The following is a 27,450-nucleotide window of genomic DNA, read 5'->3' as shown; positions in this document are numbered from 1 at the left end:
TTTTGTTGTGAGAATAACGCACTCTTCTTCAACCCATCGGTTCCTTAGGAAGGCAAAGTTCCCAAATTAGGGATCCTGACCGAATACTGTAGAAGGCACATCACACTTTTACTGCATCCCCCTAAGGGCAACAATTTATAACAGTAGTTTCCTGAGATGAAGCCCTTTATCTCCATGGGAGACCGAATAACTCACCTTTGTTTGAAAACCCTGTTCAAGAATGAATTATTGAACCATCAGTAACAGAAAATAGTAATACTTGTTATTCAATTTGACTTTATCAGTACGTCACTTCATCATTGAGACACTTACAGCACATTATTTACAAATCGGCTTCTTGACGTGTATAATCATAAGAGTGTAGTCAAATATTAGTTTCTCATCATTTGTTTTCCTGAAGGTTTTTTGGACAGCAGCATGCAAATCTCGAATGAATTCAGGGAATTGCTCTGATGATAAATAAGCAGATAATGCGCATCGAGTCAGTGTACCATCTAAAATTTGTAAATAAGAAAACATTCGATTAAAAATATGACACTGTTTTTTAAAGTCACTCAATGAAAATATACTATTCATACTTAAAACCAATATAGATGAAATATCAGTACTTCGCAGGCGTTTAATTTAACAATAAATTTTCTTAACGTCTGTTACAAACATTCATGTTACAGTAGGACTTGAAACACAATATGTTAATAAAGTTGTTCTCTTCACCACTCAACCTTATATTAAATTACCTTTGGACTATGAGAGTAATCGAGAAATATTGTAATTGACTGTAATTGTTTTGACAGCTCACTAAAGAATTTTCACAGAAAGCAGTATTTGGCTGTGTTTGTCTCACTAAATACATGATTCACAATGCTCAGATTTTCCTGCCAGTACTCTGATCAGCTTCTTTCTTTGCTGATGAAAAATTTTTTCTTTTGTCATTCATTATATTTTGTTATATTTTATTTATACAGCTCCAAAGCAAAATTTTTTTCCCTTATGTTTTTAACTTGCTTATGCTGAATTTGCGTTTCCACCCCTTTTCATCCTTGCCTTAATCTTTATCATGAGCATGGCCGGCTTTAATTCTGATTGCCGCGAGCCATATGTCTACGACTTATCCAGTGCCTTGCGCTTTAAAGTGTGGCAAAATTTATTTCCTTTTCGACTGCGCCACCCAGACTGTACTTCCGAGAGTGAGGGATTGTAATGTGGAATAACGGCAATACTGGGACTCGTAACTTGAACAGAATTTTCTCGCTATCTTATCTTAAATTACGAATCCAGGTTCGTAATATTTTCGAGATAGTGCATTCACAAGTATCAGTTCAGCATGTTGTTTGCAAGTCATGCATGTAAAGTTGAAGCAACAACTAAGTATGGCTGCACTTCCCTAGCCTTTAAAAATCTTGATTATCATACCCTATTATACAATGCAATACTATCCAACACGCTATTATACAAAACGGTAATATACACAAATGAGATGACAACTAATTGCATATCTTTTCAAAGTTGCTTATATCCATATGACAAGAGTAGCAACTTATCACAGCTATTTGCAGGTCTTCCTTTACAAACAGGCCATTGTACTCAGTGAAAATTGCGTCAGGCTATCTCGTTCTTCTGTCTCGATTGCGACGTTTCTATTTCTCACTAGGACGTCGTAGTACGAGGGTGATCTGAAAAATTCTCTGCCTAGACCATAGATGGCAACACCACCGGGAAGATTTATTTTAAAATTGGTTCATCTGTCATAAGTATATGTGTGAAATTGCAAGTCATTCTATCAAGTAGCTTGTTTTATACAGCTGTATGAAGCAAACTTTTGTCTTGAAATGGATACAGTTAAATGTAGTGCGGTTATAAAATTCTTTGTAAAAGAAGGTTTAACACCAAAAGAAATTCATTCGAAGTTCATATAGGTTTATGGGCACTGTTCTCCTTATTTGCGACAATTAAAAAATGGACAGCCTAGTTTAAACGTCGCCTTACCAGTCTTGAAGGTGATCCACGTGAACGATGTCCAAAAAGTGTAAGACCACAAGAAATCATTGATCAAGTGCACGATAAGATATTGGATGACCGGCGAGTCAAAATGCGTGAAATTGCTGAGACTATAAGCATTTCAAAAGAACATGTAGGATGTATTTTGCATGAAGAATTTCATATGAAAAGATTTTGTGCAAGATGGGTGCCTCGCTTACTCACAGCACATCAAAAACTCACTGGCATGAAAATCTCTGAACAGTGCTTCAAACGTTTTGATAAGAATAAAACTGATTTTTTGCAGTTTTGCAAAAAATCAGTTTATAATCCAAAATAACAGGATGGCCTTTTTATGGAAATGATTCCAAGGAGAGAATGATTTTGGCTTTGTGTTCATCTAGTTCGGACCCATCAAAAGTGTGCAAAATGTCGACTTACTACTATGGATGAAACTTGGATTCGACATTACACACCAGAATCCAAAAAGCAGTCAAAACGGTGGACAGAAGCTGGTTGTTCAGCTTCTGTCCACATGAGCAAGAAAGGTCACAGCATGTGTTTTGGGATGCTAAAGGCATGTTTTATTTATTAATTATCTTGAAAAAGTTATGCAATCACCGGGGAATATTACTCTGATCTTTTAACTAGACTAGATGGGAAAAATAGAGTAAAGATCCGGTGTGCAGAAGGGAAAAAAACATCTTTCATGAGGACAACGCACCTACCCACAAAGGTGCTTTGGCAATGGGAAAATTTAGGGATCTGCACTATGAATTGTTGGAATATCCACCCTATTCCTCAGGTTTGCTCCCTCTGATGTCTATCTATTCCCAAAACTAAAACACTTTCTTGCTGGTAAGTGTTTTTCTTCGAATCAAGCGGTGACTGTAGCTGTAAAGGCTTTGCAGAGCTTACTGAAAACCACTAAATGGACGGGATAATGGAGCTGAAACATCATGGAATAAATGCATTAGCCTGAAGGAAGATTATGTTGAAAAATAAAAATTATTTTGAAATTATAAATCCATTTTTTCATTGTTAGACGGAGAAACTTTCAGACCACCCTCGTAATCAATTTTATTCTTCATGGTGGCTCGATGCGAATTATGAGTGATGACCTCTCTATCCTTTTTCTCTGTAATCGACAACTGGAAACTTTTCTATCCGATTGATTTTTGAGGAGATTTTGACTACATTCGTGAGATCCTTCCTTCAGTTCTGGACTGCAGGAGCCGGTGGTCGCTACGATCCTGGAAACGTTCGTACTTCGGAATTTCTGAACTCTGGGAACATGTGAGAACTCCTTTTCCAACTCACCAGGTCTTTCAAAATCCATTTCCGTTCTTTGTCTTTACTTGCATTTTTCCAGCTTATTCTCATGCATGTCGACATCACTTTCGCCCGCCTTTACCGAACTCTTTGTTCTTGATGATTTTTTATCTTCGCATGTCTCTGCAACTTTTTCCTTCAGGACTTTCTTTAGTTCTTTACTAATCTAGAAAACATTTCTGCTGACTCATTTAGACATGGTCAACTAGGTGACGCCGAATTGGCGATGGTCATTTGGGTGACGGTGAACTGAACGACGGTCAAGTGGGCTATAGCCAAGTGATCAACAAAAGAATAGTCCCACCCAAAAAATGAGTCAGCTGGTTAATAAATATTTTAGTTGATATCATATATCAAAATTTGTAGGATCATTTAAGAAAGAGAGGGTAAAAAATGTGGTCCGATGATGACTTAAAAATGAAAAGCTATTGCACAAACAAAATTTTTATTTGAAAATTATTAATTCATATTAATACTTAAATGCAATAGCATGAAAATATTCTATTATATTTTCCCTATCGGTTGCATTCGAAAAATTTGTTTTTGATGAATTCGTTTTTGAAGAATTCGTTTTTGAAGAACTGGTTTTCTAAGAATTTGTTTACGAAGAACTTACCATGAATCTAAAATAAGTATCTATAAGAGCAAATAATTTTCAAAAATTAGAAGTATTTCTAAGTTTCACTGCATAAGGTTTCTTTGGGAATTTATCATTTGTGCAGTTTGTGGGGTTATTTAGTTCAATAAGCATTTGCAATTTATTTTGACTTTTCTTGGTAGTAAATTTGATATATGATATAATTCTTCAAACACAAAATCTTCAAAAGTAAATTTTTCGAATGATCAATTCTTTGAAAAAATAAAATTTTTTAATTCATCGAAAATTGGAATATCAAAGGCAATACATGTAGGTAAGATTATCAGTTCTGAGTAGTATGGGTGTCACTTTAAACAACATCAAGATCAAGATAAGATAAGGAATTGTGACATCATTGGTTGATAAGAAGATAACATCATTGTGGGTGTGACGTCATATGATTGGAATTTTAGGAATTTCTCTGAGGGCAGTTGTGTCAGTGATGTGAGTTCATGTGTTTTGGTTCGAGTATGGAATTATGGGTGATGGTAGAGATAAGGATTTGTGTTGTGATTGGTGTTGCACTTCTGACGAGATCAAGATCAAGGTAAGATAAGGAATATACATGGGTGTGTTTTGCTATGAGATGTAGATAAGTGACGTCATTTGTTAGTTGTAAATAAGTGATGTTATTGTTATGAATGGAAAAGGAAGATAAATTAGTGGATAAGGAATCGTGTCGTGATTGGTGAGACACTTCTGATAAGATCAAGATCAAGATAAGATAAGGAATCCTGATGTGAATGTTTGTTGTTATCAGAAGAAGAAAAGGGACGTAATTTGTTAGTTATAAATAAGTGTTGTTATTGTTTTGAATGGAGAGGAAGATATAGTAGTGGATAAGGAATCGAGTCATGATTGGTGGGACACTTCTGACAAGATCAAGATAAGATAAGGAATCGTGACGTAAATGTTTGATGTTATACAGTTTGGAATGTTTGGAATTTCCTTGGGCTCTCGTGTGTGAGGGACATCATGTGATGTGTTTGGTTCACTCAAATGCATTGTGGGTTTATTTAGAGATAGGAATCGTAATGTTATGTGTTCAGAAATTTCTGGGGAACATATGTCTCTCTGTGATATCATATGATGGTTTGGTTTGGCTACGGAATTGTGCGCAATGTTTTTGAGATAAGATATCTTGGAATATTCCCAGGGTGATGACAATGACACATCTGTCATTGTCGTCATGTTTGTGTTTGGTTATCTAAAGATGGGTGTACTAATTTTCCAATACATTTTGGGTATTTCTTTCCTGTTAAAGGGTGGGAATTCTTAGAGTAGAGTCATGATGTCAGCCGTATTTAGGATTTTCTGAATAATTCAATTATATGCTGGTGTCCATCGAACATACACTTTTTTTTGCTCTGATGTTATCACTATCAGTTGGAGGTGACATCACTAAAAGATTATTGGCAAATGAAAACCTCTTTTCCAATTAACGTTTTCTTGTTTACTAATGTTTGGGTAATGGGGTTTTTAGTTTACATGAAGAAAAGAAAACCAAACGGTATTTAATAAAATAAATTAAAAAGAAATTGAGACTTAAACACTTACAATAACTTTTTTGTATGTAGTCTAGAAATTCTAATGATAATTTAAATTTACTTACAGTTTTCCAGAATGATTCTTTTTAATGCAAATATATATTCCAAAATAGATGAATTTTTATCTGCTGCAGAACACACACACATATATGCAGGCATGCACGCATGCACACACACAAAAAACACAAGGTTGAAAGAAAGAAATTTCTCTAATAACCTGAAAAACTATTTGAATTTTGTTCCTTAGATTTTCTGTCCATTTGCTACAATGTTAATTATTTCACTTGGGTCGTTCTGTCTTTTGCTGACTAATATATCTGGCAGCAATTGTTACTTGTTTTGTCTAGTTGTGAATTTTTCTGACTGGGAGGGATTGGAATTTTCCTGGTCTTACTTGAGGGTTGGATAATACATTCAAAACGTTATCTTTTTCATGACTCATATTCTCCCTTTGATGTTGTGTGTGGTATTATCAGTGTCTATAGTTGAACTACTTAATTTAGAATACTATCCGATTTGTTCCCTGCTTAATTCCATCCCACAGTTGCTCATGCTATGTTTTCCCAACTTTGGAGGGAAGTCTATGCAACTTTTTGTTTAGCGTAAGTGTTATATCCTATTTCAAATGCCGAGTGCTGTTAGAATATGGAATTCTGAAAACTAAAGCCAAATCGTTGTATGTAGGTGAGAAATTGTCTGTTTAGGTTGGAACTCTTGGTTTCCATGGGAAATTATTGCTGTAGTAAATTAATGCTTCCATTTATTATTTTTTAAACCAATATTGTCTATTAATTTTACCAGTGATTCCTTGTTCTCTTAGCTTATTTCTGTAACTGGAAGTTTTATTTATTTTTTTATTTTTCTTTAGCATTAGTAATTTTAAGTAACGGATATGAGACAAACAAAGTTTTGAACTCTCCGCAGCATTTTTCTACAGCAATCTTTTTAAGATTTTAGTAACGTGTTGGTTTAAAATATCTAATGCTCTGTAAAATAACCATATTCTAACAGTATTGTGACTTTTCAGGTGAAATCTTCTCCACTAAAATTCTGGCTATTAATTTAATACCCGATTATTTCTTTTGCTTCTAAGAGTTGAAGTTTCATGAAATATTTGAGGGCTTGCATAACAAATAAGACTTTTAATTCACTGGGTGGAAAAAAGTCTCTGGGTAGTTTGTGGCATGAAATTTCACAAGGAAAAGAATGCTATGGTCTTACTTAAATTTGTATAACACATTAACGACACCCAACTTGTTCATTTAAATTTAAACATTTTATTTGAATGAAATATTATTTACAAATTGTATTTACTGAATCTAACATAGAGAAAATAAATAAATTGAAAAATACCTCAAAGGTTCTCCCCATGCTTGTGGAATTGCCATCATGTGGTTTTTGACAATGCAACTGTCATCTGAAAGTTAATTTTTCATTAGGTAGTCGTTGGGGATTTATTACTGTAGTAAAATTATGGGTTGCAAATTTATTTTTTTGAAACCAATACATATACTTCTGAGAATTATTAAAAGCACAGAATCTTTCGTTATGTTTCCAAAAGCATTTAATAGTACACATTATGTTTTCAAGTTTTGGGCATCCAATTTCATTTAAATCAAGAACAGGCCTCCCAATTAACACCTTTGCTTCCACACTACCTCAGAATAGTCTGTTCCTGTACACCAAGCAATTTCACTTCTTCAAGGTCAGTATGGTAATCTAGTTGCCGGTGGTAAGCATCATACGAGTATACTTGTAGTTCGCTTGTGCAGAGCATATACTATCTATGAGAACACACAGTTTAGATGCTAGCTCCACAAGTCAAGCATTTTCAATTCTTCTAGGTCAGTACAGTCATCTTTTTGCTGGTGGTAAGCATCATACGAGTGTAGTCGTGGCTGGCTAGTGTAGCTGGTTTACCAACTACAAGCATACTCGTAGTTAGCAGCGAACGTATTAACCTCGTTAATGTTTTTGATTTTTCTCTTCCTTTGGCATGTAATATTTGATATTTGCATGTTGATTCTATCATCCAATTTCTTAGTTTGTCCAAAGATAGCGAACCAATATCCCACTTCAGCTGATGGTTATATTTTATTAACCAAAATTCTGTTTTTTAACTCTTTCAGGTAATCCTTTCCAACTAGAAGGTGATTTTGTCATTGCATATCTTACACTAATTCCATCAGAAATACAAATTTCTTTAGGAAATAAATTTGAACTTTTATGTAAAAGAAATTCGCAATCAATTATAGCAATGATAACTGAAAATTCAGATTTTTCACCCACTGTCAATTTTTCATAATCGTTTTCCTTCATTCTTCTTCTTAGATTACTTCATATGGCACCACTAATAAATTGTTATTTATTATTATTATTACTATTATTTCACTGATTATTAGTTCTAATCTTATATTTTATGTTAACTTTCTGTTACAAAGTTCTAAGCAATTAGAACTTTTCACAAAGAAACTATCAATGAATTTTGTGGCTCACCTGTTATATTTACATTACCAAACACAAAACACCTCAACACAAAACAGCAGCTGCAGTGGATGAACGATTACCTTAAGTCCAAAGTCACTCAACTCCATGGTTTTTCTTATAGTACTGTTTACCCTTACTATACCCTACCCTGACTGTTCCTTCAAAAATGAAACTTTTGTGCAGATGACTCAATGACATGTTTTCACATGCTGTTGTATATACTGTTGATGTGTTTTTATCTTACTTTGTGTGGGAAAAGGTAAAATTTGTATTTGTGTTATCAGGTGAGTACAAACATTTTTTCTATACCAAACTTTAAGAGTTTAAGTTACGTGTTGGGTTAGTTATCTGGTATGTGCCTGTAAAACAACCAAATTTTAACATTTCGAATTTTCGATGATGTGAACGAATTGTTTTCAGATAACTCAAACAATGTCAATAGGTAATATTAGACAATTTCTAAAATGATCAATACATGAATATCAGTTTTCAACACTTTTTTACCATTCCTGGCATTAATTTCACAGTTGTAATTTTTTTAAATAATTAATCAGAATTGCATTAAGGTATAAAGTTGTGGATTTAAATATCAAGTTCTAATCAGAATAACTGAGTAAAAAATTCACAGTGGAAAAACACAACAACAAAAACACACATCTTTGTTCATTTAAGTTTACAAATGCACATTTTATTTTGCTGAAATACTATTTACAAGTATATTCACTGAGAAAAATTCGAAACATTTAATTACCTAAAAATATTTCCCAATATTTAGTTTACATTCTTAACATTTTCGAAAGAGTTCAATGAATAAAATTTTTGTTACTCACTGTTTCTTGGTAACATTACATGAAAATAGTTGGTCACACAAAAGAGTTTTAAAATCAGATACCATGATAAGCACGCTTCCATATATTTGATATTATGTCAGTCTGTAAATGACACGAAGCCTCCCTAAACATTCTGTGTATTCTTTTGTCAGTAAATATACACAAAGAGTTTTTGTAAAATGTTTGTAAATGTCCCAAAATAAAGAATATTTAGCGAATTGGTTAAAATCTCAAAAGTCTAATTTTACCATTGATGAATTTAAATTATTACTAATAATTTTCCCCATGATACAAATAGCTGGTAATAGCTAGTAATTCAGTTTACAAAATAGTAAATGATTATCATTGTCATACATTTTTGGTGAAAATCTCTCAGCTTCTTCACAACTAATAGGAAAAACTTTACTTCCATGAGCTCCTGTATCATCAAGTATTAGTTGCCCATCTTAGCATTTCATTATATAACACTCACCGAGGTCCATTTTGTAGTCAACTCTTCTTTTTAAGTAGCCGAGGATATCAGACCACTTCCTGCATAACTTTTCCCAAGTGATCATAGATAAATACATCACAATGTACTTGTCTTCTAAAATAATAATCAGTTTCCATTCTTTTAGAGCTATGTGAAAAGTTTTGTTTCGTGCTATTTTCCTGAAGAAAGAAAATTTCAATGACTTTTGTATCTCACCCATTATTTTAATTTACTTTCCTGGATGCCAAACACCACAACATAATACGATATATGCACTGGATGAACGAATAACTGCAAAGACACTTGACTCATTTGTTTTTCCTTATAGTACTGTTTACCTGAACCTTAACCCTGACTGTTCCTTCCAAAATGAATCTTTCATGCAGATGATTCACGGACATGTTTCAACATGGTGTTGGATATGATGATGATGTAATATTATCTTACTGTGAGACATTGGTGGAAGTGAAATGTTTTTCAAGAGGATGACAGAGGACTTCCGTGCAATGCTCCCCTCACTCCCACCCTCTTCTCTCCCTCTGCTCTCATCATCAATAGCCTGAGCAGAAGATGTCTGCTCAGGCTAGTGGAGATGAGCAAGCTAATCATTTCAGATATCTTTTAGTGATGTCACTTCCAACTGATGCTGATAACTTTGGAGGAAAAAAAATAAAATATGGCGTTTTTTTTTCTTGAAAACATAACATGAAACATAATGCATACTTTTAAATGCTTTTGAAAACATAACAAAAGATTCTGTGGTTTTAATAATTCTCAGAAGTATATGTATTGGTTTCAAAAACATAAATATACAATCCATAATTTTACTACAGTAATAAATTCCCAAAGATCACCAAATGAAAAATTAACATTCAGATGAGAGTCACATTGTCAAAAACTACATGATGGCAATTCCACAAGCATGGGAAGAACCTTTGATATATTTTTCAATTTATTTATTTTCTCTATGTTAGATTCAGTAAATACAATTTGTAAATAATAATTCATTCAAATAAAGTGTGTAAATTTAAATGAACAAGCTGAGTGTCATTGATATGTTATACAAATTTAAGTAAGACCATAACATTTTTTTTCCTTATGAAATTTCATGCCACAAACTAACCAGTGACTTCTTTTTTCACACAGTGAAATTTTTTTCATGAAACTTCATGAAATATTTCATGAAACTTCAACTCTTGGAAGCAAAGGGAATAATCAGGTATTAAATTAATAGCAAGAATTTTAGTGGAGAAGATTTCACCTGAAAAGTCACAATAATGTTAGAACATGGTTATTTTACAGAGCCATTAGATATTTTAAACCAACACGTTACTAAAATCTTAAAAAGATTGCTGTAAAAAATGCTGCAGAGAGTTCAAAACTTTGTTTGTCTCATATCCGTTACTTAAAATTACTAATGCTAAAGAAAACTAAAATAAATAAATAAAAATTCCAGTTACAGAAATAATTTAAGAGCACAAGGAATCACTGGTAAAATTAATAGTCAATATTGGTTTAAAAAATAATAAATGGAAGCATTAGTTTACTACAACAATTAGTTCCCTGGAACCAAGAGTTCCAACCTAAACAGATAATTTCTCACCTACGTACAACAATTTGCAACTGGCTAAAAGGGATATCTTTAAGATAAGACTTAATGAGATATCTACAGTGTTGGAAAATAAATTCACGTATATTTAATTTATTTATTATTATTGCTCAGTTCTTCTATTAGAATATGTAGTTAAACTGAATTTTAAAAGTATTATACAGAAAATAACCAGTCAATTTGAAAAAAAAAATTATTTTTCTTGTCAGAATTCCATATTCTAACAGCACTCAGAATTTGAAACAGGATATAACACTTTAGCTAAACAAAAAGGTGCATAGACTTTCCCTAAAAACTTGGGAAAACATATCATGAGCAACTGTGGGAAGGAATTAAGCAGGGAACCGATCGGATAGTAATCTAAATTAAGTAGTTCAACTATAGACACTGATAATACCACACACAACATCAAAGGGAGAATATGAGTCATCAAAAAGATGACATTTGGAATGAATTATCCAATTCTCAAGTAAGACCAAGAGAATTCCAATCCCTCCCATTCAGAAAAGCTCACAAGTAGACACAACAATTAACTATTGCTGCCAGATATATTAGTCAGCAAAGGACAGAATGATCCATTGCAAAGGAATTAATGTTGTAGCAAATGGATAGAAAATCTAAGGAACAAAATTCAAATAGTTTTACAGGTTATTACAGAAATTTCGTTTTTTCAACCTTGTGTTTTTTTGTGTGTGTTGTGTGTGTGTGCTGCTGTGGATAAAAATTCAACTATTTTGAAATATATATTTGCATTAAAAAGAATCATTCTGGAAAACCGTAAGTAAATTTAATTATAAGTAGAATTTCTAGACTATATACAAAAAGTTATTGTAAGCGTTTAAGTTTCTGTTTCTTTTTAATTTATTTTTTAAAATACCATTTGTTTTTTTTTCTCTTCAGGTAAACTAAAAAACATCATTACCCAAACATTAGTAAACAAGGAAACGTTAATTCGAAAAGAGGTTGTCATTTGCCAATAAACCTTTAGTGATGTCACCTCCAACTGATAGTGATAACATCGGAGCAAAAAAAAGTATATGTTTGAGGACACTAGTATATAATTGAATTATTCAGAAAAGCCTAATCACAACCGCCACTAGAATCTAGTATACTCTAAAAATTCCCACCTTTTAACAGGAAAGAAATACAACAAAATATATATATAAAAAACTGTATGTTTGAGTGACATTAGCATATGATTAAATTATTGAGAAAATCCTAAAAACGGCCTCCATCATGACTCCACTCTACTCGAAGAATTCCCACCCTTTAACAGGAAAGAAATACCCAAAATGTACTGGAAAATTAGTACACCCATCTATAGCAACCAAACACAAAACATGACGACAGTGATGGTTGTGTGCCACATTGGGAAAATTCCAAGATATCTTATCTCATAAACATCGGCCACAATTCCGTAGCCAAACCAAAACACCATGTGATATCACAGGGAGACATATGTTCCCCAGAAATTTCCAAACACATAACGTCACGATTCTTATCTGTAAATAAACCCACAATGCTATTTGTGAACCAAACACATCACATGATATCCCTCACACACGAGGGCCCGAGGGAAATTCCAAACATTCCAAACTCTATAACAACAAACATTCACTTCACGATTCCTTATCTTATCTTGATCTTGACAGAAGTGTCCGACCAATCATGAGACGATTCCTTATCCACTAAGATATCTCCCTTTTCCATTCAAAACAATAATGTCACTTATTTATAACTAACAAATGATGTCACATATCCACATCTCATAACAAAACACACCCACGTCACTATTCCTTTTCTTATCTTGATATCTTGATCTGGTCAGAATTGCACCACAAATCCTCTACCATCACCCATAATTCCATACGCAAACCAAAACACAAAAACCCCATCACTGAAACATATACCCTCAGGGAAATTCCTAATATTCAAATCACATGACATCACACCCACAATGACGTCATCTTCTTATCAAGAAATCACATCACAATTCCTTATCTTATCTTGATCTTGATCTTGTTTACAGTGACACCCATACTACTGTTCTGGATTAGTTCTGGATTAGTTTTTTTTTTCCAATTATGTGGAAATAACTCATAACTCACAGTTCATAACTTATAACTAACTCACACTTCATAAGTCTTAACCATTTTTATATTTATATATATTTTACCAATATTTATAAAAAAAATCCTCAAAATCATATGCCTGCTTGGCGTGCAAAAATGTTTAACTTTCTGTCACCCAAATGAGGGATGCCGGCTTGGCTATTGCGATTCCTAGTTGATCATTGTCCTTTATGAATCGACCAGTTGACTGTCGTCCAATTGTCGTGAAATGGACTCATTGCATAACAATATAATATAATATAAATATAAAAATCATATATATAATAAACATAATATAAAAATCATATATATATTATAAATTATAACTGTTATTTTCATATATACTTTAGGTCAATTTTACATTACATATGTTAAGCATTTTTCTGACCTGAGACCCTTGCAAAACCGAGCATGGTAAGCTATAGAATAACTTATCGTGTGAGATTTTACAATATCACTAGTACTTATTTTGTATTTTATGTTCTTGTGCCTTTTAGCCATGCCTGCTCTCCTTTATCCTGAATTTTACAATAACATGTTTCGGCTTCTTTTTTTGTGTATTATGCAGGCTGTCGGGAGCTCAGATATCCTTTTCATTAAAGTCCGCTTGAGGACCACGTACAATTTTTAAATTTTTGTTCATGGCTTTCTGACTGAGATCATGAACAGTTTGGTTAATTATTTAAGTTCACGCCATAAGTGTTAACTGGAATTTTCCCAGTTCTATATTTTCAGATTTAAGTTCTTTGATTTTCTCTGTTAGCCCAACTATCACGTATAGATACTCATCTACTTTGGCAGATGTGTATTCAGCAGAACGTTTTAGTTCAATTACCTCCTTGTTTAAGTCGCAATCATACTTTTTAAGTTAGCAATGGACGTAGCTGTACTGCTGTCAGGGTCAAGTGACTCATTTGACTGCAAGACTGGAATGCATACTGCTTTGAGACAAAAAGCTTACTGGTATGAGTTTGGTTGCTCCCTAAATTTGCACAGAATATATTATCATCGCAATGCATTTCATCCTTTATGGTGGCTCGATGCGAATTATGAGTGGTGTTTTTCCTTTCCTTTTTTTCTGTAGTCGATGACTGGAAGCTTTTCTCTTGGGATAATTCCTGAGGAGAATTGCACAACATCGGCGAGAACTATCCTTCCGTTCATTTCTACAGATGCCTGTTGTCAATGACAGACTGCAACTTCAGGACTTCTGAACCATGGAAACGAGTGAACCCGGGGAACAACCTTTCCTACTCACTAGATCGCTTAAATATCCTGTCCTTTCTTCGTCTTTACTTCCGCAATTTTTCGCGCTTATCCTCAGGCGTGCCGACGTCACATTCGCGTGCGTTTACCATAGTCGTCATTCTTGATGATTTTTAACCTTTGCAAGTCGCTGAGATATTTTCCTTCAGGGCTTTACCTTTGTTCGTTACTAATCTACACAACTTCTCTGCTGTCTCATTTCTTAACAAAGAGCGATTGTCTTCCTTTGCTGTTGAGCACAATTGTTTTACAAGTAATATAAAAATCATACATGTATTATACATTATAACTATTAGTTCGTATATACTTTACATCAACTTCACATTATATCTTATGCAATTTTCTCACTCACGATCCTTGTAAAACCGAGCATAGTAAGTTATAGAATAACTTGTCGTGCGCGATTTTACAATGCTATGCGACTTATCACATGAATTTGTATGCATAAATTCGGTACATGATTCCTGTTATTCTTTACTATGATTTTCACATTACTATGAACGTATATACTTGTCAGTTAACAACCCAATAGAAATCAGCATTTGTGCAATTTTCCCTAAAATGAACTGTTTATTGATGTTGCAACATATGGACTCGTTGCAGCATGCGGTAGTCATACTTCCTTCTTCTCCAATATTGTAATAAACACACCTATAATAAATTTTCATGCATCGTAACCATCATACTTTATTCTTCCACGTGGTTTATTATCGGAACACTGTATTAGAGAAATAAAAAGTGACGCCAGAATAACTTGTACAACATTTCTAATGTTCCAATCATTTGGACCTACAGTGAGTACTCACAGTTAATTTGTCATAGGTTCGAATGGGAGAATTAATTATATTTGAAGTTTTGTATGTTTTATCGGCATCATTTTCAATAATTTCTTTAGTGTTTAATTATTCAAAATACAAAACTAGAAATTAAGGTAGAAATCACTTAGGTGATGTTTATTAATGTATATTGAGAAGATTTATCGTAAAGGTTTTCCACTGAGTCATCTTACTCCATCCTTGGAAAGTGATAACCCAGAACTGGAATAAGCTTTTTCGGAGTTATGTTAGTTGGAAAATGAATGCAAAACGCAGTTTTATCTTAATTCAAACTTCTCCAGAATTGACATTCTGGAGATGTTTGTATTGTCTATAATGTGGCAGTTCTATGGAATTAATCCAAATAAACCTCATTGTGATAGTGCACTGTATTATGATTAAACATATTTCATGGAGTGTAGACACACGATATGAGAAAAGGAAAGTATGCAGGTAAAATTGGTGAGAACACAGCCCGATATGAATGGTATTGAGAATTTTGGCAACAACTGAAATGTCAGTTGAAAGGCGAAAGAAGCAGGCCTATCTTCTACCTGTATTCATTGAACAAAATCCCCTGGGTGGTTCACAAGAATAAAGTGTTTGTGAACAACACGGTGGATCTTCAGATAGGTTTTACAAGATAGAAGCATCTCTGTTTATGAGAAACTTCATTTGTATTGTGAACAATCTATTTCTTTAAAATTTTGAAATTACGTTTTCTCTCTCTTAATAACTATTTTCTAGAATAATCACTTTCTTTACTTTTAATTTCCGCTTCACTTTGATAAATGTGAGTTCGGCTTTCCTCCTCACATCTTACAATAGAAAATCCGATGTCTTGCAGCATTTCCTTATACATTTGCACTCTGCGATCTTCTGCTATGTAATGAGTTTCTGGGATGCCGGTCTCAGCATTCTGTGACTAAATATTGGAAATATATGAACATTCATTTTAATAGCAATGTTAATTTAAGCATACTCAATATTAGTTTCTGTAAGAATTTGTTATGTCATTTAAATAATCTACCAATGACTTCAGTATAATGAATTATAGTTATATGGACTTTTGGGCGGATGGTAAACTCGTTTTTCAGGAGGGGGAACTGGCAAAGTAGCCTCCTCCGTTTGGGAACGAATAACTCATCTTAAAAAATGACAAAAGAAAAGTATGGAAATTCGCCAAGATGAAAAAATTAGTTCTTTTCATAAGCCAATTGGGGAACTTCGTAGTTTTAGCTTATATCCTACTAAAGAGCACTGGGGATATTCTTCATATTGCCGGAAAACAGATGCGAATGGGCATATAAAACTAACTCACTGACCGATGATAAATTCCTTTGATAATGCTTACCAGATTACTAAGTTACTGCGAGTATCTCAGTAATCTGAAATCTGTGCTTAAATATAAATGGCTACAAGCATTTCTGTGGTGTTTTTACCACTCATAGTGAAATGCATACCATGAATGTTTAGGGAAGATAACATCAAAGCATTTGCTTTACCAACGAACACAGATCATCGATTGACTGGGCCCAATATAGAGAGAACCAGATGACAATATAACAAGGTAAAGTAACAGAGGAATGAGATGTGCTATATGATTTTCCAGTTTGATAAATATGTATGGATATGGAGGATGCCTGAAAAAAAATGTCTTTTTTTTTAATTAACTGAGCGTGTTGTTTCAATGACCAAGCTGAGGCAGAAAGGAAAGAAATAATGTGGAGTTGCTTCTGAAGGCATGGATTATGTAACGGATCATAATGCATGGAATGAAGAATGTGGGTTCCTATATTGATATTTTGTATAATTATACTTGCCTTACTTGGGACAGCTTTATGCTACTGTCCATCACTTCATCCATTATTCAGGGGTAGCGCTATAGTGTTTGGAATTGTAATGGGCGGCTGGCTACGGCAGCACACAAAGTCCCAATCTAAGCTAAGCAAAACATTGGTTTAATAAAGTGGAATACAGAACAGGTAATGATGAGGACAGCTCTTCATTAGTAGTAGTTGTGAATTCCTTATTGGTGTAGAAAAAAGCTGAATTGACAGTCTTCCAACGTGGGTTGGTATTTTGGTATCACATTAGTGATCTTTCTATCCGTGACATTGCTACTCCTCTCAGTAAACCGAAATCCAGCACTGATTATGCCAATAATCGATGGAAAGTTGAAAGTGCTACCACAACAGGAAAACGTTCTGGGAGGCAACCGACACTCACTTACTGAGAACCACGAGCTCTCTCTCGGAATGTTCGAGCATCCAGCACCTAATCAGTGGGGAACCTCGCAGTTAACCTGGAAAATGTTGAGCGACATCTGTTAGCACTAGAACTGTTCGCAGAGCGATGCATGCCTTAGGCTATCGTGTCAGAGTTGCTGCTAACAAGTCATACATCTTCCCCTGAACGCCGAACGAAGTTTGAGCAAGAAAAACGGTTCTGTGCATCGACTAACCACACTTCCGAATGTTTTAGTCTGATGATTGCGTTCGGTCTTGGAGATTGCCCGGGATTGTTCTGAAAGAACTGCATCACTTCAGCTGTCAAGTTTGGTGAAGGCTCGGTAGTGGTACGTGGGTGATTCAGCTGGATGAGGATTGGTCCGTTGGTGGATGTGCCGAAAACTATCACGCCTGATAGCTACCTACCTGGAATTTTCGCTTACAACCCTGAGGAAGTATTTTGGCAATGACCCTTGCATGTTTCAGCGCTACAACGCCATACTGCACTAGGTGTCTGAGACTGGTTTCTACAAAATAACGTTGAGAATTGGACTGGCCGGCTAAGAATAGAAACCGTAACCACATGCTGTATCTATTGGGCTAATTAGAACTTCGAATTATCTCTATACAATAACAACGGCAGTCATCAGTATCAGCAATTGGGATAACCTTGTAAGCCTGGAGACATTTTATTATTACTCCAACTGATTCTCAAACCTTTCTCTATACCGACAGCACGTGAAGAATATGAAGAACCACGTATGAAAATATGACATCACTTTCAGCAATTTTATACAGAGGGTACAAAAAGTCTAAAACATCTAGAAGAGACAGGCGGTCACTTCTTTTCTGTATATTTTGAATAAGTCAAGTTTCACTGTATAGCATATAAATTATTAAGGAGTCAAAGTGTTATGGTTCATAGATAGTTGATAACCTGATATGACGTTCAAACATAAAATTCAAACGAGCTCTCCTCACACGTGAGTTTCTCGCCGGAAACATCATGATCTCACTTCCGCGCCACATTACTCGCCAGATTTGGCTCCTGCGGACTTTGCCCTCTTCACGATGATGAAGATCCAGCTAAAAGGTCGCAGTTTATCTAGCGCGAATCGCAGAAAATGGTTGGCAGGCTTCGAAAAGAAGACTTCCAGTACACATTTCAGGAAATATCAGGAATGCTGGGAGCGCTGTATTGCTATGCAAAGGGACTATTTTGAAGGTGATAGTGTGTAAACGTAGATAAAGTATTTTCTCGTTAACAGAGCTAGTCTCGAAACTTTTTGATACCACCTCGTAGACAACGACACCAACCCTAACATTGTATATTATTGTATGAAACATAATTTGGCACTGTTATACATTACAGTATTGTTACGTTCTGTAAATATATGTAGGAAACATAAATGAAATTCACAACTACAAAATAATAATGAAACTTACTAATTTCGCGACAAACCTCTTCTGGATAAAAATACATAAACATAATTGCAATAAAGGAATTTTTCTTTTATTTTTGTGCAGTTTTTATTAAGTGTAATAAGAGTCTAAATTCATAATTATTGTTATTCATTTATTTTGCAATTGCATTGGGAAATGTATCAGAATAACCACTTTGTTATTTCACTACCTATCTTACTTTGTAGAAATGCTGATCAAATTGCATTTTAATGTAATCTTACCTTTAAATGCTGAGTCCAGCGGCTGTTTTCCAATATGTCATCGACTACGTTCCAGAAAGGTGTGGTAGAAGCGTATACCATGGCCAATTCCCCTCCTTCTGTTAGCAGTGAAAATACATTTTCAAATGCCTTTCTCTGGTTTTTTAACCAATTAAAACAGTGAATGGAAAATATTTTTGTAAATTGACCTTTCCATTCTGGAAGAAACGAAGCCCTAAAAGAAATTACAACGAAAATCTGCTCAGTTTATGTCTTGGCAAGCAAATGTATTACTGAATTAATTTAATAAATTAATTTTGTTGTAGCACTGAATGTACGATTCCAATTCATGTTTTTTCTTTAATTTTTTTGCAATAGGTTTTTTTTAAAAAAAAAACGATTTTTTTATTCAGATTTACAGATGAAAATGATGCAACATTTTTTAACCAATAGAAAATATCCACAATGATCACACATACAGTGCTTCCAGATATACCCGAAATTTTGTGAATATTTGGTACTAATTCTGATTGTAATGTCATATAATTTATTATAAATTGCTGCTCACGAAGCTATCGTATTGACACACTATGCTGTGAGATGGCGCTATCATCTAATGTAATATCAGAGAAATACTTAATCCGTACAAAAAGAAATTGGTGAAAGCTGTTTGATGGTCATGACGTCAAATTCGATTTCATGTAACATACACTGTTGTTATGAACAATTGAAATACATGTATTAATCTCACCGTGCTCTAAAATAAGCAAACACTTAGAATCTTAGATAATTAAATAAAAAATGGAAGAAAAAAACACTAGCGTATTTGACCGAGTGGTTACCGTATGTTGTTACTGTCCAAACAATAGGCTGCGTTTCTTATGCAGTTATATTTAGGTAAATGCATTTAATGACACGATGTAATAGTCTCCTAGCTTATAGGAGGCAGCCAGTGGCTTCAAAAAGTATTGAATTGTGTATGTATGGGCATTCTATACTCTGAGTTAAAGTATTAAAAAATTTGAGTTTCTTCCAACAGAAGAAACTTCACTCGCACGTATAAAAAAGTAACGTCTATAATCAGTTAATCGAAATAAATATTTATATATGTTTTATCGAAATTTAGTATTTGAAATTCTTAGAGAAATCTCGTCACTTGATTGTTGTTGCAGTCGGATTATTTTCAAAGATAGAACGTTACGAAGGTATGAAAGAATTACGAATTTAATGGTTCGCTGGACCATTTTTCACTTCATCTCTAACACTCAAAAATCACACCATTTAGATGAGAGAAAAAAAAATACAATAATAGTAAAATAAAATAAACTAAATTAAGAATTAATAAAAATACATAAATAAATAATAATAATAAAATAAATAATAGAAATAATAGAAATACATAAAAATAAATAAATAAACAATACAAATACAAAAAAGTAAATAAATAAATAATAAAAATACATAAAAATAAATAAATAAATAATAAAAATACATAAAAATAAATAAATAAATAAATAAATAAATAATAGCGATAATAATAATAAGTGAAAAGATTTTCTCTTAATTTTTGTTCTGAATGAAATGAGCAATAATACAATATAATACACACTTAAACTCTCTGCGTATACGAATGAAACTCACTTGTTTTCTATATTCGCCTGGTAATATTCTATTTTGTCAGATGAATTTTCCCTTTTAGCAAATTCAATCATGTTTTTTATGATATCTATGCCTACTAGTTTCTTTAATTTCTGAGAGTTTGGCAATATAATGTTTTTGGTGATGTCTCCAGGTCCACATCCGATATCCATCAGCATCTCATTTTCGCTCCATTTCAGCAGTGGACGAAGTTCTTGGAAGAGCTGTTTTGCATCTCGGATCTGACAGTTGTGGTTTTCGGTGTATAATTTTGCATTTGGATTCATCTTGATGCTGGGGAAGAGAACAGAATTAAATTTACATGCCAATTATGTAAACTCCATACACCTAAACTCAAATAAGACAAAATTAATGATATTCCGAAATCCACTGACCAGACCAGCTGATAATATGTTTATAAACATCCGACAGTAACAATAAATTACCAACTACAATAACTATTATTAATACATTATACAGAAAAAAAAAAAAATCTGTACGAATTTCGTTGTTACAAAAAAAAAAAAAAATTGTTGAAAAAATTCAATCACAAAATGTAATCATAATTTCAATAATAAAAAGAGATTGAATTTTAAAAATTTTATTCAACGTATGCATCATATGTAATCAAATGTACGTAATGTACAATGGAGGCTTGTGGCTTAAAATCGTGGGGGTGCTGCAACTTTCGAAATATACATACATACTGTAAGTACAGTGTATATGTGTCTGGATAAAATATGAAATTTATGGTATATGAATGAAATTTTTTTTAATTTCATATGAATATGAAATTAAAAAAAAAAATTAAACATGAAAAAAATAATTTTTATTATCGATAAAATTATACAGTTTAATATAATTCAAAATTACTTAAAAATAAAATCCATTCCTTTAATTGTAATTAAAGGAATTGTTTTACAATTTTTGGACATTATAATTAAATCCTTTAATTGTAATGTCCAAATATTTAAAGAGACGGAGGAAACACAATAAGCACTTCAAACACTCTACTACTTCCGCAAACTGCATATAAAAAACAGTGGAACTGCGCGACGGACAGTGCTGTATTACGCTAAGAGCTCGCATCTCACTATGACGTGCACATGCTTGCGTGCGTGGCAATATGACACAGTGGTGTCATATTGCTACAGTGCTGCTAGCGTCCTCCTAAGTGCAAAAAGATGGATTTTTATTATTTTTTATACAAAATAAGATAATTGTATATGATTGTTGATGATAAAATTAATCTTCCGACGGAAGATTTATTACGGAGAATTTATCTTCCGACGGAAATCAAATAACCTGTACGAAATGCAATAGGATTCTACACTTAAAATGTGCCTGCTTTTCAGAAACAACCCGGCAACGTAAATTTGATGCAACACGCGAGGAATGGAAGTGCGTACTGTGTAGGAAGAACAAAGAAACGCGTCTAAGGCAGCACCTATGACGAAGCCGATCATACCGGAGCCAAAATCAAACGACGAACTGAGCAGACAAAAAATACAGGTGAGTCCTATAATTTCAACTTTTAAATATACTAATAGAAAACGGTCTAGAGACTATAAAAGCTAGTTTAGTAGATCTTGTACAATAACTCTTTGAGAAACAGAACGAACAAATAACAAACAAATCTAGCGAAGATGAAGAGTTGGTCAAACATAATAATTTAGCAGTGATAGAAGTGTTGCAAACGGTAAAAGACATTAAAATCAGCATTAACGCACTAACTGACAGGCAACACAATTTGAAGAAAGAGACATCCGAACTCCGCCAAGAACTTGATTCTCTAAAACTACGATACGAATGTTTAAATCAGCAACAACGTAAAGAAGATCTTCTCAAAACGATCTTCCTGAAACTGCACCTACAGAAAACCTCGCTGACGTAGTTTTAAAATTAGGCCATGCAATTGATATCCCCCTACAGCTTAACCGCATTCAGGCTATAAATCGGATTCCTAGGAAGAGCAAAAAACAAGGCTTGCCACGACCTGCACCAGTCATAGTTCACCTTACAAGGAAGTCCACAAGAGACGATCTCATAAAATCCAGCAGACAGGAAAAACCAGTTGCCAAGGACTTGAACGCATTGCAAGAATACACCATCTTCCTATCCCAATATTTAACACCATTCAACCAGAATTTGGTATACCAAATAAGAAAAGCAAAAACAGAAACAAATTACCAATTTTTGTGGATCAGAGATGCCGAGATATTCTTGAAGAAGTCATACCCATCAAAACTAATAATAATTAAAAGTTCAGAAGACATAGAAAGGCTGCCAGAGTGAAAACAAAACTCCCCTAATTAGTCCAAAAAGAGGACCACAATAAAAATGAATGTGAATCATCAAGACAGATGCAATAACACCAGAAATTATCGGCAATATCACTTTGATCAGACTTTTCAGATGATTCATTTGACTTTTCAAACACCAGCCTACTTCCAACACAGCAATAAAAAATATCTAACCGGTGTCATCCCCAGATAAGCTAATTAAAAAGCTTCGAGGATGAAAGCCTAGAATTACATCTCAACCGAAATCAACAGAAAAAAAAAAAATATATATATATATATATATTAGATATATTATTGGATATATAAAGAGCCAAAGGCTTCAATTCGGCGACATGACTTGTTTAAGTTAAGGGATATCCCTTAACTTAAACAAAAAAAAAAAAAAAAAAAAATATATATATATATATATATATGTATTACATTGAGGTGTTGTAGTTACAGCGCTTAAATACACTAAACGCAAAACGTGTGAAATATATATAACTTATTATTACACTACAAATGCTGTTAAAAACATAATATATTTCAAATTACATACTATAAATTACCATCCATAGTAACTATTATTAACACATTATTGTTTAGAAAAATACAATATTTAATATTATTTAACTTGTATAACTCGAACTATATAATTGTAAATTATTACTGTGATTATTATTTAAAAAAATAGCAAAAAAACTATGTTATCATCACTGTTATTGAAATCTCATCATTGTGAAAAATATATGTAACACTTAGTGTTGAACTTTGCAAAGTAATATGTTGAATGTTACTCAAAGATTTTCATTGTATACATAAATATTTGCGAGATCAATAAAAAAGCATTATGTGAAAACATTTTAAGATATGCAATTATATCATATGCATTTTGCATAGACTACAAACTTAACAGCTTACAATTGTTGCAAAATAAAATGGTAAAACTAATATTCTGGGAACAAATAGAACAGTCCACACCTATACGGGAGGCAAGGACAAAACACAAAATTTTTAAATTGAAACACTTTTGCCACTACACAGTCATGCTAAAACATTACTTCAGTCCAACCTACGGATTAACCAGAACGACATATCAGGTAGCAAGACCATAGTAAACAAACTATATAACATATAAATATACAAATCACTAATCAAAAGCTACCTGAAGATTATGCATACCTGACATGATCAACAAACTGCCATTCGACGACAGAAACCTAGGGACCTACAGAGAGCTGAAACAGGTGCTACACACACACACACACACACCACACACCACACACACACACACACACACACACACACACACACACACACACACACACACACACACACACACACACACACACACACACACACACACACACAATCTAAAACTAATTCCTCTCAAATACCAATAGAAGGACACAAACACGCCATATTTAAATCCAGAAGCCCGCCTTTCCTTCTAGACCTTTTAGGCTCTAGACCGTGCCTAAGCTGTGGTAGTCCTTGGGCCCATTTACTCGCCTCTACAGGTAAACCAGAAAAAACACATATAATCTTTCGCATATAATCTCTGCAGAGATTATATGCGAACAAGTATATCATAAAAGAATGTACTCAGCAACTTGCACACCAATCTTTTGTAAAGAAGTAAAAGATCTGTATTAAATACAGAATATAAAAACATTGAAAGAAAACATAAAAGACAAAATATAGAAAAATTATGTATGTTAATATAAAATCATCGATCATTATTATTGTTACTATTGAACTGTGTTGTATTTTTTAAAGAATTTAGTAATACTCTGCATTTTAGTCAATCTTTGTACAGAAAATATGTCTCATTGTATCACTGCATGAAAATAAAGCTTGTCCGTGTCAAAAAATTATTTGACTGAAGGCTATGTATTGTTGCTGGATTTGAATCTGATGCTTGTTTGTAGTTTATATTTGATTAGTTCGGTAAGATATTAGAATTGGAGAAAGAATCACCTAAAATCATACTTTAACTAAGTCTTTTTAAAATGTGTAATAATAAAGATCACTTATTTATTTTATCTTTTTTTATTTATTTATTTATATTTGTTTATTTTTGTTTATATCATCGCACGTAGAACGAAATAAAATCATCATTGCTCTAATGCTAAATATTTTGACGTTTTTCATTTTCAATAATTAAGCTATTATTATTATTATTTGACTCTTAGAAGAAATGGTCAGACAACATTTCCACCAATACTTACTTCACAATCGTACACACAAACATAACAAGTATAAAAAAACACTAGCTTACATTCATAACACTGCTCAACTACACCATGACAAACATAGATGCGCTAATGCTGACCGAAGTTGCAATAAACGACACAGAAATTTGGCATAAAACATTAATAATTTCCAAACCTACAACTACACGGAATGAGAATTAACAATCTGAGATTTGCAGATGACAGTGTTATTATTGAAGAAGACGAAAGAGAACTACAAAAATCACTGAAACTGTTAAATGAGGAAGGGAAGCGTTTTGGACTTGTTATGAACTTGGAAAAAACAAAGACAATGGTATTTGGTGAGAAGAACATGAAACAAAAGATACAAGTGGATGGAACCGATATAGAAAATGTAGAACAATTCACATTTACATATTACAAATAGACAAAACATATAGAATACCTACTTACCAAACTCCGGATTATATACTCCGGAAGTTAATATACCATTAATACTAATATACACGTCACAAATCACCAGCATCCAATGCCTACATTCCATCCATAAACAGTAACAACAACATAAATAGTGAAGGCTAATCTCACTCTCTTCATAAAAGCTAACCCAAGCTTCGAAGTATGTGGGATTAGTTCGCCTCATTCATCCACACGTAATCCTCATAATTAAATACTACAAATTATGCAATAAAACAGTGAGTACAGTGTATTATAATAATGCAGATACAGATATAAAAAACGTATATGAATTTGTATCCAAAGAAAAAAAATATTGAAAAGAAATAATGTGCCTTAAACTGCATACACTATAATGTACAGAGCAGCAAGTGTAATATGGATTAATTGGAAATATGTAAATACTTCTGTACGATGAGAACAGAAAAATTGTTATTTTATACATAATGTGTAAACATGCAAAAACTGTCTGTAATAATCATCTCAGATACATTATGTGTGTAATTTATCTGAGACATCATCATCATCATATTATTATTATTATTATTATCCATCATTCAAAAATTCCGTGTAATCGTCATTGTTAATATTAGAAGAACACGTGTTGTAAACAGAGATGAAAAACAGTATTATTATAAAATTTTTAAATGAAATGCAATGTAGAAAATGAATCACACATGCAGCACTCATTGCTGAATTTTGTAAAAATTACAAGTTGGAATGTCACTAAAGACGATTATTGTAATTGTGTAAATATTTTAGAAATCAATAAAAAAATATCTAAAAAAATTATTATTATTATTGTTATTATCGTCTTATTTATTATACAGACAGGTGGTCTGTATAATAAATAAGACACCTTTCATTCAATATCAATAGCACTCGATATTTAACCTTGATAATCCATAAATTGAATTGTCCAAGACTCACTTTTCGGTTTATGGAAACAATGAGAGGTTTATTTTGCTGGTTTCGAATAAGTCGCTTTTTAAAAATAAAAAATATTATTTCTTTAAAATAAGAAAAATTTCGAATTTTCTTATTTCTTCTTCAAATTTATTTCTTTATGCTAAGTTCTTTCTTTCTTTATTAATTTTAATTTTAATTTCATTTTATTTTTTTGAAAAAATGATATTTTTGATTACAAACTTGAATATCATCTAGCCGCGACTCGTAGAAGTCTGTGAGCTATTCATCGATGTTATTGTTACTTCTTATTATTGTTATTAATATCGTTATTACTTTATGACTTAACCAAAGCTGTTGACACATTTCACCAAAACATACTGCTGGCCAAATTGAACTCAATAGGAATAGGAGGAACACTGCTTACCTGGTTAACGAACTATCTAACAGTCGAACAGAACATAAAAGTAGCAAAAATAGGCACGAAGCACAGCGGGTATACAAATAATCTACGAAGTCCCTCAAAGAGACTTGGTACATTATCATCTACTGTGTTCAACACATACATTTATGACGTGCACAGTAACACAAGGTCAGATACATCAATATGTAGATGACACTGCTTTGTTAACAGTTATAGTAATAACAGGCAGACCCCTCAATTTTTTTAAGTTGATTATTGTGTTATATGATGGGTTAGGCATTGCAAAAATTATACTATCGCTTCCTACACTAGTGAGCGCATAAGTTAATTAACGTTGTTTTTTTAAATCAATAAAACGATGATGATATGTGGATGTTACAATTTACAACAATAGTATTCAAAATGACTTGCATATTGCGTTATTTTCTCTGTAGCTTTTTTATAAATTTATCGCGCTATTTTTTCCTAATCTGATAAAATAATTTCAGTTAAATCAAAGGATATAACGTGAACTTACCTCTTGATACAGAAATACGTTTTGTATCCAGTA

The 27,450-nt window shown here is 33.0% G+C and overlaps 1 protein-coding gene across 1 annotated transcript; it reads right to left on the bottom strand.

The window, feature by feature from the left end:
- Positions 1 to 257: 257 nt before the first annotated feature.
- LOC150105097 (juvenile hormone acid O-methyltransferase-like) lies at positions 258 to 27,450 on the bottom strand. The gene is made up of 5 exons (XM_090396153.1): positions 27,418 to 27,450; positions 20,620 to 20,910; positions 19,000 to 19,213; positions 15,849 to 16,008; positions 258 to 494 (listed from the first exon to the last, which is right to left on the bottom strand). The coding sequence occupies exons 2-5, from the start codon at positions 20,901 to 20,903 to the stop codon at positions 319 to 321; spliced, it is 834 nt and encodes a 277-aa protein (XP_090252279.1). The 5' UTR covers positions 20,904 to 20,910; positions 27,418 to 27,450; the 3' UTR covers positions 258 to 318.

Source organism: Typopeltis vanoorti, chromosome 7 (genome assembly GCF_054136105.1).
Source record: "Typopeltis vanoorti isolate ZY-2024b chromosome 7, IOZ_Tvanoo_1.0, whole genome shotgun sequence".
Lineage (NCBI taxonomy): Eukaryota > Metazoa > Arthropoda > Arachnida > Uropygi > Thelyphonidae > Typopeltis > Typopeltis vanoorti.
This window is presented reverse-complemented; position numbering and strand designations above follow the sequence as displayed.